Raw genomic sequence first — 21,514 nt, 5'->3', positions numbered from 1 at the left:
AAAATAAAAAATAGAAATAATAAAAAAAAAGCTATATCTCTCTCTCCCAACTTCTCTTTGTGTCTTTACCTCTCTCCCTCTTCCTCCTGTCCATTTTTACTGATTGAGACTTTTATTGTTATTGATTTCTGGTTCAAGCGCTCATTGCTGGCCAATAAGGAGGGTGATTCACTTAGGGGACGATGATAATTCTTGGTGACACACAATAATACCCGAAGGGCTCCAAACTGTCTGGTTCAGCGTTGGTGTTAAGCGAAAGAGTGCGTCACATCATGTCATTAAACAAGCAGATTTACACAATAATATGCCTGCAATAAGGGGAAAAAAGCAGTGTGAGCTAAGGGGTCTGGGTCACATTGCTGACAATTTTGCAGTTTAAGTATTTATAGTATGAATTTTTCATTTTTAAAGCCTTTTCCATGATTTAATCACAGGACCATATCACAAGCCCTCTTTATAAGCTTCAGAAGATTATATAAAGCAGTGTGAAAAAGAGAAATTTGTTGATCAGAAAAAGCTTTTTTAAATCATACCAAAAACTTTCATATATTTATACTCATATATAAACCTTATAGTGATATATACCTTGCATATTTGTACCATTGTCATAGGATTAAAATCTTCCTTGATGACAGCAGGAGTGGTGCAAGTCCAAAGACATAATTCAGATAAATGGATAGAGAAGGCATGAGAGAAAGAGACTCAGCAGCAGACTACTGCTGCAGTAAGCACACAGCAAATGACAGGCTTCTTCTTGTCTTCGTCCTATTATCTAGAGGTCTCATCTACAGTATGTATGTCATTTTTTTTCTTTTTGCTTATTTACATCCATTCTTATTTTCATGCAGTTACAGCCTTGTGAGCTTAGGAACATATCAGAGCCCCGCAGAATCCCGAGCAGCAGTGCTGTTTGAACGAGGGAGTGGGTGCCGGTCGGACAGTAGAGCATATGGATGCTTTTGGATTGCCCTTATGCGTTGGACTGGGGCACAGATTGCTGCATACGGCACCTTGTGAGCAGCATCACAAATCAACCGGCCGAGCACTGAGTGCCGGGGAGGAGGGAGAGAGATGGAAGATGGAGAGAAAGCGAGGGGAAAGGAGGGGAGGGGGATCCTTTCAGTGAAAGAGACAGAAATAGTGGAGAGAGGGAGAGGAGGGGATTGAGAGACACAGAGGTGGGGGTAGTCACAGAGAGAATGAGTGAGCGTGTGTGTGTGTGTGTGTGTATGGGAGAACAAGTAGTGCTGCAGTGGAAACAGTGCGAAGAGGACTGCAGTTTCTGGTGCTGATGGGAGAGCGGTCGAGGGACATTATTAAGGCATTGTAACATTTACCCTAAGTGCCTCTTTGGTGAATGGGTTTGCCTGTTGTGGAGAACAGGATTACGGAATTACGGTAGTGCTGGTAAGGGTGTATTGCAACTCTCTCCTCAGCATTGCTGAACATTTCCTTTAAGGAATTTAGAATTCAGTTATAGCCATTTAAAGCTGGCTGGTTGTTGCTGTAGTTTAGGATTCTTAGAGGTTGCATCTGACTTTCCCTTTTTGTTGGTTTTGCTAGAATGTACTGTGGGTGCTGTGTGCATGTTACTTCCTGGTGCATGTGGTCCAAACTTTACTCAAAGCCAATTCACGAGCTTTGTGAAAGGAAATATTGAGCATCCTCTGGGTCCTGATCTGCCCCAGGATCTAGCTAAGCACCTTGTCTTCATGCAATTTTTGTGCAATCTGTTATGATTTCACATCAGGGACTGTTATGTGAATTTTCAGACGGTGTGTGTGTGTGTGTGTGTGTGTGTGTGTGTGTGTGTTGGAGGTGGGGGGTAGCTCTGTATCTAGATTATTCTCATTGATCATGCCTCATTTAGCTTGCCTGGTGGGTGTAGTACCTCTTTCCTGGAGAGTGTCCAGGAGGCTGCCTTGCTGACAGATGCTCTGCTTAACCCTTTAGCCACACCAGTGTCTCTCACAACCCCCCTGAACACAGAGAAACAACCAAGTGGAGCCAAAAAAAAAAAAAAAAGACAGCTCACTACACTGAAATACCTCAGGTCTACTGTATTGTATCCACAATGTAACAAAACAGACTCAAGGCACAGCACTCTTTATCTTTTGAGACCGGGTAATCAGACATAAAAAGAGGCTGACAGTTGTGCTGAGGAGTATAGAGAGTGGAGGGGTGGGGATTTTATAAAGTGCTGCAGGATGCTCTTTTTTCTGCTGTCTCCCATGGGACATATAGCATTGGCAGCACTGTGGTAACACAGTACCAAGGACAAAACCTATCTTGGGCTGCTTGTACTGTACCTCTTACTGCCTAATGCTGACTCTTGCAGTTCTGCGCCAGGCCCATCATTAATACAACAGAGTTTTCATTAAATCAAATTAAATTCAAATTCATTATAATGAACTAACCATAAATAACAAAGGTGTTATTTTTGAAGTGTTGCTGAGAGCCTGAGGATTTTAGCCCGGTGTGAACCTCTATGGTTTCATATTCAAATATAACACAATTTTCAAAGAGAATTATATTGCTCCTCTGTCTTCACACAGCTTTGTGTCCTGAAGTCACACCTTGAAATCTAAGCCAGGTTTACTCTACCCCCGGAGTCTGTGGTGTTGTAATTATCAGAGATAGTCAATGGCTTGCATTTGGTGAGGTCATGTGGTCACTCAGGTTTCAGAGGTATAGTAAACAAACACAGTGTGTGGAGGCTGTGAGGAAGCACATGATATGTACTGTATATACAGTTGGGTATATACTGTACCTCCATGCATGTTTACTTCTCCAATATCTAGAGTGCAGGAGACTGTTTGATACTGAGCATGCTCTGAAGGTTCTTTTTTGTCAGGCTCTAAAACATTCAGGCAGGCTCATTAAGTCCATACCTCAGGCTGCCGCTCCCAGTGGCTCTCACACTGAGAAATACTCTCCGTGTTTCTCATACATAACCAGAAAAATGAGCGGATGCTTTGAAGTTCACCAATCTTATTTCTTTCTTTTCTGTTGGCTCCCTCCACGAGGGCAGCTGGTACCCGAATGCTGGAACTGCTCAAAGAAGAAGAGGAAGAAAAGAGGCTTATTCTAAGTGTGTAGCCTTCTAGATTATATCGCTCGGGTGGGTGTGCCCTTTTGCACCCGTATCACCCTTGTTTTTGACCTCCTGCTGCTACATTAGGTTAAAATGTTTGCTCTCAGCTTATGTTTTCTAGTATTCCAGAAGCAAAAGTCTTTTCAAAATGATTATGTCACCCATATTGGACCCTGAGAATGAGTCAGTGATTTTCACTCTGACACATTAGCACAACTATCATTGTGATTGCTCAGCTGCTGTCAGCTTCTCACTCCAGGTGAGAGCTGAGCCCTTCCAGTCCTGGCCAGAGCCCATGTGATGGTGCATTGCTGGCAGACGATGGCAGAGAGCCTCAGTGTTAAATGGTCAGACGCTGTCACCAGTCACAGCATCCTGCTGCGCTGACGGTGCATTTTCTTCACTCTATAATCTTCAGAGGGAGAAAAACATGGCAGTTTTTGTTGTGACATTTCTAGCAGATTTTTTTTCCTGCCTTTATCTTGGAGGAGAGGATTTGTGATGGTCAGAATGAGCATTAACATAGAGCGGGGTAACACTTTGCTGTGTCGAATGAGTGAAATGATTTTCAGTGTATTTCATCATACTGGAAATGTTTTGTGTAATGCCTACAATGTTACAGCAAAGACCTTTGAGTTTATGCTCAGATTTTCTGTAGAGAGAGATACACACAAAGTCAGTAGTCTAAAGAAGTCGTTTGACATTTTGGGAAATGGGTTTCTGACAGAGAGTTAGATGAGGAGATTGACACCACTCTGATGTCTGTACAGTAGGTATTAAGCTATAACCAGCAGCTGGTTAGCTTAGCTTAGCATAAAGACTGGAAACAGAAGGAAGCAGCTAGCCTGGCTCTGTCTGATGGAAACGAAATCTGCCTACCAGCACCTTTAAAGCTAATTAACACATTATATCACATCCATTTTATCTATACAAGAAAGTGTAACAACAATTTGTTTTTAGTGGACCAGACTATAAATGCAGTTGCTGAAAACCCAAATTGTCGTTTTTTTCTCTTTTGCTTTTGTAGGGTTTATAAAAATGAGATGAAACATGGCACTTGTGAGGTTTAGAGGTGCTGTGAAGTGGATCTTGTTTCCATCAGTCAGAGGCCAGCTGTTTCCCTGTTTCCCATCTTTGTGCTAAATTACTGATTATTTTCTAGATGAACTGATTAGTCTGAAATGTGACAAAAAAATGTTGAAAAAAGCCCATCACAACTTCCCATAGCCCAAAGTGACAACCTTACATCGCTACATTTTTCCATTAAAACAACTGAAACACTAATTAACAAATTATTGCGGTTTTAAAGCTAAGATGGTTACAGGCTGCTGGTTACAGCTTAATATTAAATGGACGGACATAACATTAGTATTGCTCTTTTCATTTAACATTACACCAGAAAGTAAAAGCGTACTTCCCAAAACGTCAAACTATTCCTTTAATGCAATCATAATGGATGGTAATGGGTGATTTTCTACTTTTAGAAGAGATTTCACAGTCTCACTCTCTACATATTTTTCTTTTTAAAACAAGAAAGCCTGTGGCCTATCTGCATTGCTGCAGAAACACCTCTCCTTTTTCACATCTTCTCCACACAGCCTTACATGCAGATTGGGTCACTTTCCCTGTGACAGAATGATTAATCGACCTATCAGGGGACAGGGAAAGGGGTTGCGCTGAGGGGGAGAGGGAGGATGTATGGCAACTGGCTGTAAATGATCCTCGCAGCTCCTCGTTCAGCATTCAAACCCCAGCACCTCCCACCTCCTTTTCCAGGATCCCTCCTGATAATAGCTGAGTCACATTGGGCTGCAGGTGAGAATAAGCATTGCTTTATCTGCACCAGCAGCGGTTTGTAAATGAGCCTCTCCGGACCGCCCTTTGGGTCAGCACACAATGAGATATATGAGGGAGATGCTTTTCTCTAATTCTCTTTAGTGACATTATGCGCTAGGCACCTTTTTGACATCCTTATCTCAGCTGCTGCCCTCAGATCAGTCGTGACATCAGCAGGATTTCCTGATGCACTTGCATTTTGTCGACATAAAAGTGTAATTGCCATGTTGAGGTCTGTGATTGATGGCCAGTGTCTTTTCTTGTGGATGCTTGTATCGTTTATGTTTGCATTCAGACCATTTGTGCAGCCCTGAGGCTAAACACAGGGGTCTGATGCTTCTGTAAATGTCCTGTGTTGGACAGTTGCACAAGCGGTTCTGCTGACTGTGTTGCAGCTGCTGAGTGAATGTGTAAATGTCTTTCACTCTGTTGTTTGTAGGTGTAGAGTAAAGTTTATCGTCATGGAGGTGACCAGGAAAAAAAATACAGAGTTTATCAGTTCACCTTAGGAAGATGAAAAATTGTGGTTTGTTTTTGAAAATCAGAAAGTTTTAAAGCTGTAAGCTTTGTCCACAGCCACCATTAACTGTACACTACATGTCCCACATTAACCCAAACAAGGGGACATACAAATCTTGGAAATATCGTCAAAGAGAGATGGTTGGCAGGATTTTGCTTAACATTGAAGTCAGTGCTTTGTTAGTCGAGTTTAATGTTTTAATCACTGCTAAGTAAAACTTTGCCACCTGACAGATGCTTGGCACATTCCTGCTGATGTACTGTGGCAGGAGACTCGCAGGCTCTTGATCAAGAGTTTTAGAATCTGGCTCTGGCACATGTTTTCCACCATGTGTTGTGTTTTTGGGTTTGCCAGAGCTTTTGTCAGTCTCTCTTGGCTCTCTACCATGAAATGACAAAAGAAGGGAGTGCTTTGCGACTACAGTGGGCTACCTTGCAGAAATCTCTTGCCGCTACATACTTAGCATTTATCAGACTGTGCATGCCGGCTGAAATCTCTTCAGCTGCAGGACGGTACACTGTGTGCAAGTGATAAAGGGGGCGATAGAGGGCTTCACATGGTATCAAAATAGTGATGAAAGATGCAACCACAGGCAGCTATAGGACTACAGTGTAAATGAGATGATGCTGTATAGTCAGTGGCACCTCTCAGCTCTACATTCAGGTAAAGAACACAGAGCATTTTGTAAAGGTTTTATCAGTAATGAGCTAATTTAATGAATAGTTGTAAGAATAGCACATGCCGTAATTCTATCATAATAACAAATTATTCTGCTTATACAGCTGAATATATTCTTAGGTTCAGCTCAGACCAAGTTCCACACAGTATCTCATCCTTCAGTGGTAAATAACAAGCAATACAGCCCCCATAATCCTATTAAAACTTACCCAAAATGAGACCATTATGACTGTGGGAGCCCCAAGTCCATTTCAGCAGGGGTGAATTACCATAGAGTAGCAAGAGTTCAGGAACAAAGCTGCACATTATCTCTAATTGAAACAACTCTACCATCTCAGCTCAGCTTTCTGACTACAGTAATGCTCTGTCTGATGGATCTAATAAAATACTATGCCCCTTGTTCTCTAAATGTTCCAGTACTCATATTCAGCTGAAATCGAGTCCAGACAGATCAGAGGTCAGCCGTGACTCAGAGGTAGACCAGCCAATATTCTCTTCCTGTTCCTCAAGCGTGTTTATCATGAATTTGAGATGAATGTGATGCCTTTCTACAATTACCCTTTAAATGATATCCTCTCATGCAACTCGGCTCACACCGAAAATAGCTCAATGAGATTCAGATGAAATGAGAGCGTCACTCAGCATGAAAAGTGTAAAAACAAAATTGGAGCGCACACATACATGCAACTTCTCAGAAAGAGATAATCTGCCCCATTGTGAAAGAAACACCACTTTGCATAAGGAATGCTTTTTGGCTCAAATCTGAAATTATCAAATTAAGAGTCTCTCCAGTACTTCTTGTACATTTCTTAAACAATCCAACCCATCTTACTGTAGCAATCACATTAGTGAGACTTAGAGGAAATGAAGCTGCACAGCTAGTTCAGCTGGAGGCCAAGCACTCCACCCACCCACACATAACCCATCATGTCACAGATGGTAGGGGCCTCAGTGGGAGCTGAATGATTTCACCGGGGTCACATTATTCAGATTGCTTTGTATCTTTGAGGACCCTGGTTGTCTGGTGGCCCGTGACAACAGAGCAGCCATTGCTGTGGTTTCTCTTTGAATACAACAACCTTTTCACAGGGCCTAATATTCAATACTTAATTTACCGCCCCACTACCCCTGACTGTTGCCCCGAGCTGTGGTCACATGACCCCATAACCAGTTTTCTCTCCACTTACAGGAGCCATTTTGAAAGTGTGTGCTAAGATGTTTGTAGGTTTTGAACCATGTGCTACATTTAATTACAAGTATGCACGGAATTGTACATTCAGACATGTTTATGAATCCATACATGCACACATATACAGTAGATCGGCCACTGGCAGACAGCTGTGTGAACTAGTAAAGAAGCAAGTAGTCAGAGCTGGGGGAAAACAAAGGACTTGGCCGTCTGGCTGTAGATTGTTAATTAATTGCTGTTCAGGGTACTTGTTGTTCTGTAATGAAACAGCTGCATGACTTTAGCTCACTCTCCTTAGGTTGTTTTCTCTTGGAGCTGACCTGGGTGCTAATAAGCCCTTAATATACACAATCCACCACACATGGAGACAGCTTTTCTGCGGGCTGGTGTTCCCCATCACTGGAGAGGATGTCACAATATGTGGTCAGTAGGTCATCACACACATGACGTCAGATAAAGGAAGCAGCATTTCTTAGTCATGTGTTTATGTGTTAGAACCAATAGATGTAGTTATTATCATTAGAGTTTGACAGGTGTGGGGTAATTAAGTAAGAGCGCTTAGCCTCTAGGCATATTTGAGTGTTTCTAAGTGACTCATATTTTTCTCTAATGATGATGAAGATAACGTGTGATGTGATAATCCATTAGCATTCATGTATGTTTTTTAAAATGTTCTCCTGCTATTTTTATGTATTGCTCATACACTAACACATTGCATAACTAACGGGTTAAAACGCAGAGGATGAACTGCAAGATCCCCATTTCAAGGTCAGCTGGGGACCTTTGTTGCATTTCTCTCCCTATCAATTCTCAATACCTTAAAATACAAAAGAAATTATATCACAGCAATCAATATAAATAAATAAAATTTTGATAAAATATTTACTACAAATTGTAAGGGAGGAGGTGCCTGGGATGCATAAAATGTAATGCACATCTCTATCACAAAAGCAAAAGTAGTTTTAATTGATTTCTACCCAAGTTTGACTCAGCTGGTAGAGTTTCAGAGACATGTTTAACCTTTACGTATCACAGTTAATTTTCAGTAAAACTGCTGTGTTAGTACGTGAGGTTTCTATACCCATTTTGTTTGTGCACCAGAGATAAAAGTGCTTGATCCCCATCCAACTCGGAGCAGTGTGTTTAGTGATAAGGGGCGGATCATGCTCGTAGCTGCGCTGCTCTGGGCTGTGGAGCTGAGCCATTTTGTTTTAACAAATTCTCATGACTCAAACACTAACAAAATGAGACTTACATTGGGAGACTGAGCTCAAAACTCCCACAGATCTCAGTAATAGAGTATTATATGAAATGAATATTGGATAAGAAGTCTATTTTTTAACTTTAATTCATCTAGGGAAGGTTTTCCTGGGCATGAATGCTCTTGTTTCAGCAATGCCCTGCTTCACACTTACACAGTTACACGCATTCACACCTGAAAGCTGCTCAGTGCAACTACGGTCTGATCTGTTAGCCACTACTGTGCAGCTCCACTGGAGCAGATGGAGGTTAAGAGCCTTGCTCAAGGGCATCTCAGTGGTGGTAATGAGCAAGGGGCAAGCCATGCTCTGTTACTTCCTTTCAAGATCTAATCTGTTGGTTCAGGGACTGATCCACCAACTTCACACTCAGAATCTCAGTTTTCTTACTTTTAGGCCAAAAACAACTTTCTACAAGCTCTGTACATGTAAACTGCAGTGTCTATATATTGTATAAACTGTATCTAGTTATTTCTGAGTATGCATGAGTATGCATAGTTTTTTTTTCCTCATAGTAATAGTGTCACCAGTGGGTGAAAGATTTATCCTATGAAATGTCTCAACATCTACAAGCACAAAGTGTGTACAAATACTCATGGTTCCCAAATGGATGTATTTGGACAAACCTTAATTTGCCCGTCAGGATGATCTGTAATCACTTTTGACCTCTTTTAATCTAACACACTCATCAGGTCAGAGGTTTGATTTTGCCAGCACTTTGGTTTGCAACCAATGACATTCCCATCACTCAGCTGTACTCTGTGTTTAGTGCTAAAAAGCAAATGTTAGCATGCTAAAGCAGTAAACTAACATGGTAAATACTATACCTGCTAAACATCAACAGGTCAGCATTGTCATTGTGAGCATGTTAGCACGTTGATGTTAGCATTTAGCTCAAAGCATCACTATGCCTAAATACGGCCTTACAGAGCTGCTAGAATGGCTATAGACTAGTCTTTTTTTCCTGTTAGAACTGCTAGAGTCCTTCAGGAATGGCTGTTTTTGATATGTTGGTCCTGTGATAGTCAGGTGAGCTGTCCAGGGTGTACACTACTTTTCACCCAATGTCAGCTGGAATTGGCTCCAACCCCCCTGCGACTCTCAAAGGATAAGTGGTATAGCTAAGGGGTGGATGGATGGATGGATGGATGCATGTTCGATTTTTGCCTCTGTTTATATAGAAATTTCAGGACTGAGTCATTGTGACTGACTTGTTATTCAGTAGATGACATTTGATGCACCAGAAACATTATTTCTAGTAACAATCATTGTCAGATAGGGGCTAATTCCTTACAAATCGTTATTGTTAAATACTTTGTTAAACGGTATGGCCTCAAGGTATAAGACTGCATTTTTCAAAGAAAAAGCAGTTTATATAGTTGATTTGCCTGGAGTGAGCACTAAGAGCTGGCTGTGAAGCAGGACTAATGGCTGTCATAAAACAATAGCGTAAGTCTGTGTCCTCTCTGTCCATCCTCACTGTCGCCCTCAGAGTGGAGGAGATAAAATGCTTGAGAACATATCCATGAATGTTAATTTAATTGGTCTGGCTTGGCCTGATGTGAGGGACAAACAGGATAAAATGCACATAAACCTCAGATGTAAGTGGATGCTTTTAACATTTTCACAATATCTACAGTAATGTGTAATACAGAGCAGACAGTAAGGCCTGTGATTGCTGTTTCATTGAGCAACACATTCATTTTCAAGTGAGAGATGGGTGAAAATGATCGTGAGTCATTTTTGCAATAACTTTAGACAGTGTATGTATAGTAGTTCCCATCTCACTATATTATCACAGGATGTTGGTCATTTGTAACATCAGCCTACATAACAGCAGTGAGTTATTATTAGACACGTATATTTTAAGATGTATGAACTGGTGCTGGACCCTGAATAATATAAGCTTATCCTTCCTGCTGTCAGTCCCAATTTAAATAATTAATATGTGGCAATTAATAGAGGTAGAATCTCTGGCATCAACTTGGAAAATTGGCATTTGAGAAATGGGAAATTCCTCTATTTTTGCTCACATCACCATGACTTTAATAAAATCAGCAGCAGAAGTCTCCTCTTGTTATGCTTGTCATCTTTCTCTGCTTTCTGAATCGAGGTCTCAGCCGATCACTTATCACTCTGTCGGCAGGCTGCTTTCAGCCGCACTTGTTACACTGTGATTTCTGGAACCGATAAGCAGTCCGATTGAACATTTGTTTGGCTTGTGGAAACACCACTGGAGAATGGCTTGCAGTTGTTCATTTTGTTTCTTTCTACGCTTAAACACCTTTCCTGGACAGGCAATGTTGGCTTGGGTACAGAGCAACGTCCAGAGAAAACAAAGGTGTGATAAATTGAGGATTGATGGTTATTTCTCATAAATGTGGTTGGTAACTGATCTCAAATCATTGTCCACTGACTTCACAACCCTGTGAAATATGTTAGAAACACTGTAAAATGGCAGACTGTGGTGTAGACTGCCATCATCAATCATTTTATAAAATAAATTCTTGTGCACCTCCTCAGTGGAAATGGATTGAATGTTACAAAGCCAAAGGGTTCAGACCTTGGCTGAGTCATAAAAAAGAACTTTATCATAAGTTTCAGAGACTTTGTCACAGTTGTTTTGCACTTTCTATGGTGCTGTGTTTAAGTATTGGCTGAGCAGGTTAAACACATATTGTCGACAATATGATCAATGTATCAATTTACTAAATTACATCTTATTTATGAATATATATTTAGGTTGCTTGTTTCATTTAACAAACCCTCTAAACCCCAAAGATATTCAGTTTACTATCACATAAAAAAATAAAAAGCGCCTGTTGCTCAGTTGAGAAGCTGGAACCAGCAAGAAATGACTAAAACCATTATCAAAGTAGTTGCAGATTATTTTTCAGTTGATCAATTAATCAATTCATCAAAAAATCATAGCAGCCATGCATCCATTTCAATCAATATCCCATGGGTTTAAAATGATAGAAAAGTATTGTACTGCTATAGCCTTTTACAGGGAAAGTAAGATATTAAGCGTATTACCTGAGCTTCATTGTGGTGCTTTGAATCAGGATTTTTTCTGGGAAATGTCTACGTGCTTTTAATTGCAATAGTATTTTTGAATGTTTTAATTAGCCTATCAAGTCTCTCTTGAGAACAAATTGATTTTCTCAAATTGACTTTTTTCAAATCTCCTATAAAAGAAATCTTGATTTTGATCTTAAGACTGAATAATAAAGCTGAACTATCTAACTGACTAACACTGTAACAGATGTAAACAAACCTCCATGACTTTCACCAGCACTTGCATTAATGGGGCTCGAGACACATCAGTGGCAAATCTTGAAAAACCTGTTTCAGTTTGTTTGTCTTACTGTGTTTGCTCTTGCGGCTGATGTAGAAGCAAACATTAGTGGCTCTGGTGTGGGCCTTTTGAACATATACTCTCTCAACAGCAGACATAGAAAATATATTTGATAATTTGTTTCCTGTCCAGTATGACCCATATATAATGCTGCAGCTCCCAAGTTACATTACATTTATTTTGCTGTTGATTTTTGTCAATTTTTTCCTCATGCATACACACTTTCAAAAAGCAATTTGGGGTTCAGTGTTTTGCTGAATGACATTTGTGAACAGAAGGAGCCTGGGATCAAACCATCAATCTTCTAACAATGGTCCCTCTTCACCACCTGAGCTACAACCTCCTTTTGATCCTTTTTCATTATTTATAGAATTTTTAAATGACTGAGAGTTGAGTGTCCCTGCTTGGTCTTTGATTAAAAAAACTCCATTATCATGTACGGCACTAAACCTTGTCCATCCATTTAGGCAGTTGGGTTTAACAAACCATATCAGGTGGCGTTTTGAAAATACACCACACATGAACTATTCCCTCTTTTGATTGCTTTCTGGTAACTTAATGCATTATTGTAAATGTCAGACTTTTGTGTTGCCACATTTATCTGTGACATATTTTGGCCTGGATGGATCACTTCTTTTTCAGATGTGTCTGAAAACTTTTAAATCGGCTGAATGACTCAACCCTTTAATGAGTTACTATCAGTATCTGCCTGTTACAGTGTGGTGGCACACAGGTGGAATATAATATGCAGGTGGTGGCTGATGGCTGGATAACTGGATGACTGTGTGTGTTATTTTCATGCTGTCTTTCAGGGACTGTGCGTGCAGCCTAAATGACGAAGTTCAACTTGTTCAGGCATCAGACAACTCCCATGGTCGCTGCTAAGCCAACAGGGGCCAGTGCCTTGACTGTGACTCCAGCCCCTGTCGCATTAGTCTCTGCTGACAACTCCACCGAACCGGTCGACAAGAACGATGCCTTTGATGAGATCAAGAACAAGTTCCTAAATGAAATCGACAAGATCCCACGTGAGTGCCAGACAAAACCCAAACCTGTTCCGATCAACCAACTCATATTAATGTGACTCTAAGCAATGATTTGGGAATTAGATTTTCTCTTTTGCTGCAGGCGTTGGCAGCCTCATAATGTCTTTATTCAGTATTGATCACTGGCTGCCCTTCCTAATGGCAGAGAAATCTAATTTTCATGCAATCTAATTGCTAAGCTAGCACCTCTTACTAAATATATTTGGCCCAGGACATGACATGGAGTAGGCTAAATGATCAGTTGGTCAAATGTCAAAGTATTTGCTTCTTCTCTCCCTTGGTGTGGACGTTCCATCTATGCATTGGTCTGTATATTCTCCCCAGTGCCATCGTGGGCCATCATTGCCATTGCCGTGGTCGCTGCTTTACTCATTCTAACATGCTGCTTCTGCATCATCAAGAAATGCTGTTGCAAGAAGAAGAAGAACAAGAAGGGCAAGAAGGGGAAGGGTGACATGGGAATGAAGAACCTGAAAGGCGGAGAGGTATGTTTCATGGCAGGAGGTTGTGTCACGGCCGAGGGAATTTACACCTACACTGTATGCAAAGCAAGGGCCAACTTCAACCTGTATATGAGCCTATTATGTAACAGCTGTGCGACTTACAGTATAGCTTTGTACCAGAAGTGAAAGAAAACACATATGTAGTGATATGTTTGACTCAGTTATAACAAGCAATAGTCCTCATGTTATGCACTTTAATCAAGTAATTTTCTTGTTTGAAATGTGTTAGATTACATATCACTGGCAGACTGTTTAACCTTTTGATTGCTTTCTAACCCAGTCAAGTGTATTCTCCACAGGTGTTAATTACATTCTTTACCCACCATGATTATTTTTTTTGTTTCTTCTCTTTCTTTTTTTGTTATTTAATGTATTTGTCATGAATGTTATTGTTGCTCTTTCTCTCACTTGTGCTTTGGGATTTGAGTGGAAAATGACAGGACTCTTATCTATTCAGCCCGACCATTGTTTTTTTTTTTTTCCTCACAATCATTAAAGAGTAATTATGAAAATTAGTAGTTAGCACAATGGTGTTGTTTTGGGCCTGTAATTATTATTTTTTCACACGTGATTGATGATTTGACAAAGTACAATAAGAACACATCTAAAACTGCAGGTCCTTTAAAACCCAGCGGCCCTGCTGCACAAGATACAATTGTGCTAATGAGGAGGCTTCTCTATCTGTCATTTTCCTCACTCCCTACAGTGTAGCTGACTGCATTTGCTGTGATTACCCTTCTTTGGTGTCTGCTGTGAGTTCAATCTCTTCCTTTGTCTCTGCTCTCCTCCTTCCTGCTTTGTGTCTTATGTGTGCTCCGTGTATCTTGACTGTGGTGGACTTCTCTGCCTACGGTAGGTCTGATGGCACGCGGCACCCCTCTCTGGCCGCTCTGTGTAAGCGCAGACCAGGGCTGGGGGGGAGCGTTGATGGGGGTGGGCTGGGCTTGGAGGGATTTGGATTGCAGTGATGATGACAATGAGTGCTATGGCTTCCTTAGTTTTTTGCAAGCTTAGGTGCTGCGGGTGCTTGAGGAATCTATGGGAGCGATTAAGCTGCTTCGCAAAATCCACTGAACTGATATGCCGCACCAACTGCTATGTCTTGATTATCCAGAGATTGCAATTTTTGGCAAAAAAAAAAAAAAAACAACAGAACAAAGACCTGTTTAAGTGTCTATGGTTTGAAATGAACATGAAACTCATCCTATGGTTGAGCCTTTTGAATGACGAGTGCACTCAGCAACTCACTAGAGATCACTAACATGCATGTGCAAGGGGTAAGCTGGATATTTGTCAAATAATAGCTGAAACTTTACCTAACTGAGAGCTTTGAGCATGTTTCCACCATGACAGGCCTCGATTGTGCAACACAACCAAAAGCTGATATCTTATAAACCACTCCTCTCTAGATATGCATTGACTTGGTTCTGAAATTCACACGCTGTGCCCCAGCTGTGCAAACACGCTCCGAGTTCCACCAACAGTTAAAGCTGTTTGTAACTCTTGACAAAGACCAGCATATGCCCTTGCAGTAGGTACCATTGAATGGCCACAACTTGACTTGAGAGTAACTTTCCTGGATGACCCATGCTGCTGACATACTAGGTGACAGTCATTGATGCCCCCCTCCCCCCTCTCTCTCTCCCTGAAGCACTTGGGTCTCACTGAGGAGAAATGGTGGGCCAGAATGTTTGCCCATGTTTGCTGTCAACCGCAGAGGCCCTGATTTCAGTCAAAGTTAAAGCCACAATCAGCCGACTGCATTAACATATGTTTAATTTAATAAAACCTCAGTGCTGACCTTGCAACTCACCCCTTGCAGTTGACCAAAGGGCATTCATTCAGACGTACCATGTCTTTATCTTTGAACCCCCACTGGAAGTTTGAGAACAACTGGAAATTCTCAATGTGTAGCATGATCCCTCCATGGATGTGTACATTTCACTCAGAACACATGTACAGAAATTTTTGGGCCTGACAAAAATTTGTCACAGAGGTTTTTTTTTTTTTAAAAAAAGACATCAAAGCATAAGTTTTAACTTCAGAAATTATAAGGTAATTCATTTACATTTTCCATCAGAAAGAAACATGGATCCTGCATTGTGTGGCCTGGCATGCTTGAATGAAAAGCATTTACCACAATAAAGATAGAGAATGCCACATATAAGGAATATTGTGTGAGAATGTGTGTGTGTGAGAGAGAGAGAGAGAATGAGTTTTTAAGCATGCATGAGAGCCTGCATGTAAGCAAATGTGTGTGTGTGTGTGTGTGTGTGTCTAAATGCAGAGTATGCAGAACAGTCCTGTGTGTGTGTGTTTGTGTGTGTGATAGTGTGTGTGTGTTATCTGTGTGTGTGCCCTGTTCCTCTTCCAGCTCATCAGTGAGTAGCTGGACCCCTCCAGTCTTACGAAGACATCAGTGTTTTGTCAAGAAGACAGCCATAGGAAAGTAGGCCATACTGAGATATCATCCAGCTTCATACAGTATTTGAAATGAAAGTTTACTTTAATATTTATATCAGAGCAAATTGCCCTCACTCGATTAGTCATGACCGCCTCTAAAGAGATGAAAGACTGAAGAGTCGCTGGGTGTGATGTAAAGGCAAGATGGACAATAAAAGAGCACTTTTTTTATCTTTCTTGATTATCTCAGGAGCAGTTAAATGTCAGTAAACTGCTGAAATTTTGTTATACCATATAATCAGGAGTCACAATAATGCACATTAGAGTATCAGCTGGAAAATCTGAACTCTGGTCGGAATAAAATGTGAAATCTTTCAGTAATTCAGTTAGATACAATAATCAGGCCAGAGTACAATAATCTTATCAGCAATACCAATGTAAACACATTAATGAGTCTTTGGTGTGTCAGGAGGAGATAAACAGCAAACAGTAATATTGTCTGGCTTTGAAGTAAAACTGTTTGTCAAACAGCTTACACTGTCAGTTGGCACAGCATGTGTTATCGGAGGATATTTGCCTCCAGTTTTAGCAAGTTTGAGAGCTTTTCAAGAAAAAGTGTCAGGATCACCGTTCAGTGGTTTTGATCAAATCACATCTACTCCTCATAGCTCTGTCCTTCAGTCCCTCTCAGTAAGGACTCTCTTCTGCTTCTTGTGACAGCTGGTACTGGAAATATACTGTACATGGGGTGGACAAAATAACTGGAACACCTGTCACTATGGTGCAATGCGATGCTGCAACTCTGCAGCAAATGCTAAATTTGTGAAAAAGCTTTAGGTGTTCACTTTCATGTCAAAAGAGGTTTAGCTTTGTGGTGCTTTTGAAAAAAAAAAACCCATAATATCCTTCACTCTGTTTACTTATGACTTTGGCTCATCTTTGCTGATGCAGCTTTCCTCTGTGTGGGATACGTCGTCACGATTTTTTGGACTTTGTGGACAACTTAATATGACTCATTTGGGATGAGTCATACTTGGGATTTGTGTAGCTGCTTGTGTAACCTTAAATTCCCTTTAGTTTCCCATTTGCTGTTATGTTCCTGTTATTTTGTCTACACCCTGTAATGTCACAGTTAATGGCAGCAACACAAGTGAGTCATATTAATTTGAAAACCAATACCTAGTAATAAAGACTTGATAATCAGCATTTTTCTAATTGAATAAAAGAACTTCCAGAGGTTTTTGCACGGCTGTTATATTAGACTGCATTTTAATGTAAGGTGTTCCTGTTTCTCCTGCCCACCTCCTGTATATTGACTGTTTCTCTGTTGTTTCTCTCTCTCTCTCTCTCTCTCTCTCTCTTTCTCTCTCTCTTTCTCTCTCTCTCTCTCTTTCTCTTTCCCTTTCCACTTTTTGCACAATAGCACAGAGTTATATTAAAATGGAATTTTTACAACATGTTGTAGTCCAAGAGAAAACCCCCTGCTTCTGATTTTAGCAGATTTTAAGATACTTGCCAATGCTCATCAAAACAAAACAAAAAAAACAGCAAATGGTGTCACCCAAGAAATAGTGAAATCAAGTCAGGTTGCAACCGTGGTCATCGATGAAAAGATTGCACTAGTAACACCGGGGTGAGCGGGGGTAAGTGGCAGGTAGGTGCTGTGACTAACCCGACTGCTGATGCCCGAGGTTTGGTGTTCAGCACAGCCGCCACATCAGAACTGTTCTCTCACTCCACCCTCTGCCACCTGCCCCCCTTTCTGTCTTTGCAGAAACCACAGGATGATGATGATGAAGAAGATGATGTCGAACCTGGACTGACCGGGGACGAGAAGGAGGAAGAAGTGAAGGAGAAAGAAAAGCTTGGGAAGCTGCAGTACTCCATTGATTACGACTTCCAGGAAAATAAGGCAAGAACTTGAGTAGTTTATTTTATATTCTCAAGGATTTCGTTTTGGTGTGAGCTTGTATACTTACTTTTAATTACATATGTCCTCCCTTCTCCCTCAACAGCTGACTGTTGGTATCCTGCAAGCAGCTGATCTCCTCTCCATGGACAGCGGTGGCACCTCTGACCCATACGTCAAGGTCTTCGTCCTCCCTGACAAGAAGAAGAAGTTTGACACAAAGGTTCACAAGAAAACGCTCAATCCTGTCTTCAATGAGACCTTCACCTTCAAGGTAAGCTGAAACACCTGGCGGTCACCCTTTACTTATTACTTATTAAAACAACATGTACTTCTATCTGTTTGATGGGTAGACAGGTCTTGTAAAGGGTGAACAGCTCCTCCTGTCTTTATCACTTTCTCTTAGAGCTTAGCTGCTGCCTCGATTCTGATGTCTTTTTTGCTAACACTTCTGGCCAGCAGTGATAAAAAGCAGCAGACATACTGAAGGTGTCTGACAAGGAGAATGTGGTAGAGAATCAAATTAAAGGAGAGGGCCACCTCTGGTGTACCTCGGTGCACCTTGCCTGCTGACACAGCTCTATAAAAAAACAATTCAAACAGCTTTACCATGTCAAAGTCAGGCTAGTTCTGCTGAAGCAAGGCAATTTTGAGCTTCAGGCAAAAGTCACAACCTATACTATAATATAGTTCTGATCTGGCTGAATTTTTATACATATGATCTTAGAAACTGTTAGAAATGTGTGGATAGTGCTCTATGATTTGCTAAAACCTCTTAGGAATGATGCAAATGGGTGACATGGGTGTGGTTACAGATTCCATTCCAAGAGATGGGAGGGAAGACTCTGGTCATGTCCGTCTATGACTTTGATCGCTTCTCGAAACATGATGTCATTGGAGAGATTAAAATACCCATGAACACCCTTGACCTGGCTAAGCCAATTGAGGAGTGGAGAGACCTGGACAGTGCAGATCAAGAAGAGGTAAGGGCCTTCATATGGTTTCTCAGAACTAGTTATTAAGATGTGGTGCAAATGTGTATAGTTTGGCATTACGATAGTTTGTGTCTGGAACATAATTGGGATCTGAACAGGTTAAGAACATTGAAATACATTTAATCAGTCTCTCATCTCTTCTGTTTAAGGCAACTAAACAGCTTACTCAGCTGATGACATAGTACAAAAATAACCATGAGCAACTTTGTCTGTTTACCAATGAGGTTGAAGGACACGCTTTCTGTTTGCTAACCAACTGCACTGCTTCCTCTGTAACCTTACAGGCTGTGATTTGGTGCTTTCTCCATTATCTTGCGTCGGAATATGAAAAAGAGATTTTAATCAATGCAACCGCTGCCTCCCCAGAGCCACCTTAAAAAGAAATAGTCTCTCTACAGTTTATTTTGCCTGCAGTCTCGGATATTTTATGATCTTCGAAAAGACCAACTAGATGTACTTAAAAAATAATTCCTGCTGCTGTTGCAAAGGTAATGGCAGCCAGGAAATATTGATATTCATGGTGTATGTTACTCAGAAGGGACAGTTTATGTATCTGTGTACTGCACATCAGAGAAAAGACATAAGTTCTGTGTCAGCCCTCCTTTAACTCTCTCCCTCCCTTCCCTCATCCTCACAGCCAGAGAAGCTGGGTGACATTTGCATCTCCCTGCGTTATGTCCCCACTGCTGGAAAACTCACCATCTGTATTCTGGAGGCTAAAAACCTGAAGAAAATGGACGTGGGTGGACTGTCAGGTACTGTATACACACAGAACTGAGCATCAGATATTGCAGTGCATTATCACACTAACACTATTTTAGTGTTCACAATTTGACAAAAACAAACACTTTGGTCAGCTTAATTATATAATAAAATTTGGATGCTCGCAGTGGGACTGCAGTGTATAGAAGAGTGTGCCTGCGAGCACAGCCATTAGGTTGGTCCTGCTGTGCTCACGTGCTGACGCTGCAGTACTCACCATGCAGCAACTCTCACTCCCCCTGGCTTCAGCATTGGCCCCATCTGTTGGTGCATCACAGCACTGCAACCCAAACATGCATGTCCCATTGCATTTTTATCAGCTGATCATGATTTTTCCCTTTTTCCATTTTCAGATCCCTATGTGAAAATTAACCTGCTGCAGAATGGAAAGAGGCTGAAGAAGAAGAAAACGACAGTGAAGAAGAACACTTTGAATCCATACTACAATGAGTCCTTCAGCTTTGAGATTCCTCTGGAGCAAATGCAGGTAAGGACATGTAATCTGTTAAGATCCTATTAGATCTATCAGGGCTGGAAAGAGCACCACAATAACAGTAAGTATTGTTCTAAAGAAAGAACTAGTGATAATAAAGTTCTGTATCTGAGTAAAAATACTCATTACTGTGAAAAGGCAAATGTGTAAACAGTCCAATATAAATGGGCCCAACCAAGCAATCTATCATCAGGCAGACATGTATTCATAAACTGCTGTATGTGCATGAAAAACAAAAAAATACCCAAACACTGATATTTTCTTCTTTTTCTTGTGTACATGACTTACAAAGTTTAGACATCAGATGGTCTTTTTTTAACGTAACGGTGAGGATGTGAACATACACACACATATATATATATGGGCAATTGTGACAAAATGTCTCATCGTCATCATCTTCAAATTGGGACATGCATGTGAGGACAGTGTACCCAGTCTTAAAACTCTTGGGAGTGAGCACAGCATATAACACAGCACCAAAGCATCATACATGAAAAAAAAAAACAAAAAACTAAAAACTGTAACTACTGCTATGAAAAAAAAAATGTGAGAGACAGAAAAATATTTATCATTTTAGAGTGGCCTATGCTCTTTTCATTAATCTAAGAATAATTTTAAGTACACCCAACTAACAAAATCTTTAATGTTCATGAAAACATAAGTAATAAAGACAAATAAATAAAAATCCCAGTCCCCACCACACCACTACAGAAAAACCCAGAGGCTGTTGACACCAGCCACTGGACACAAACAAGGACTGGGACTCCATCACTCATATTGAAATCACATTAAGAAGAAATCTTGTCTGGGCCAGTATGAACATGAGGAATGATTACAGAGGAAAACCTGTGTAGGTGATCATGAGACAACTATCACCTGACAACTGCTCTGAGTAAAATTCCTCTCCTTGAACAAGTTGTGAACATATCCTTGACATGTCATAAGTTGTTGTGGTGAACAGTTGTTAATTTACACATCCAGCGGTTACAGAGTAACATTGTGATTCATTTGGAGTCGTGTTTCTGACCATTTGGCTAAAACAAGTCAAATAATCACTCATGTTTAGCTCTGTTTTGGTCTCCACCAGCTCCTGAGGGAAATATCAGGCTCTTTAGCTGCTTAATACTTCACAGTGTTCACCAGCTAGCTGCTAACTGTGTCTGTTGCCTGTTTGGTCGTGAGCAGATATTGCACAGTGGACTTTTTCCCCGAGAGGAGCTCCCTGCTGTGGCTGGAAATGATTCAATGAGAGCAGTGAGAGTAAAGTTGCGAGCCAGAAAGCCAAGACAGCACACTGAAAGATGCTGTTAAGCTCCCTAGAGCTGAGATTTGGTTGATAATCCACTTCATCACTATGAGCAATCCCTTTGTAGTCATAATTCATTATTAATATAGAAATATTGATTGTAGCTGCTTTAAAATAAAGGCAGATCTTTTTTTATTTTGGGCTGTTTTCCCACCCAGGAAAG

The 21,514-nt window shown here is 40.8% G+C and overlaps 1 protein-coding gene across 5 annotated transcripts in view; it reads left to right on the top strand.

Moving 5' to 3' along the window:
- Positions 1-21,514, top strand: part of LOC108882114 (synaptotagmin-2) — a 56,059-nt gene that overhangs the window by 28,335 nt on the left and 6,210 nt on the right. For 2 of the 5 annotated variants that reach the window (XM_018674408.2, XM_018674407.2), the window contains exons 4-10: positions 12,747-12,962; positions 13,305-13,465; positions 17,661-17,798; positions 17,902-18,069; positions 18,611-18,778; positions 19,428-19,545; positions 19,906-20,039. In XM_018674408.2, coding sequence (XP_018529924.1) covers positions 12,767-12,962; positions 13,305-13,465; positions 17,661-17,798; positions 17,902-18,069; positions 18,611-18,778; positions 19,428-19,545; positions 19,906-20,039 — 1,083 coding nt within the window. In that variant the 5' untranslated portion in view covers positions 12,747-12,766. Of the gene's footprint in view, positions 1-1,076; positions 1,408-7,669; positions 7,741-12,746; positions 12,963-13,304; positions 13,466-17,660; positions 17,799-17,901; positions 18,070-18,610; positions 18,779-19,427; positions 19,546-19,905; positions 20,040-21,514 lie in introns of those variants that run through there. The other 3 variants (XM_018674409.2, XM_051071336.1, XM_018674410.2) reach the window with 3 other exon arrangements.

Source organism: Lates calcarifer, linkage group LG6, assembly GCF_001640805.2.
Source record: "Lates calcarifer isolate ASB-BC8 linkage group LG6, TLL_Latcal_v3, whole genome shotgun sequence".
In the NCBI taxonomy this organism is placed as follows: domain Eukaryota; kingdom Metazoa; phylum Chordata; class Actinopteri; family Centropomidae; genus Lates; species Lates calcarifer.
Note: the sequence above shows the minus strand (reverse complement) of the source record. Positions and strands in the feature narration are given on the sequence as shown.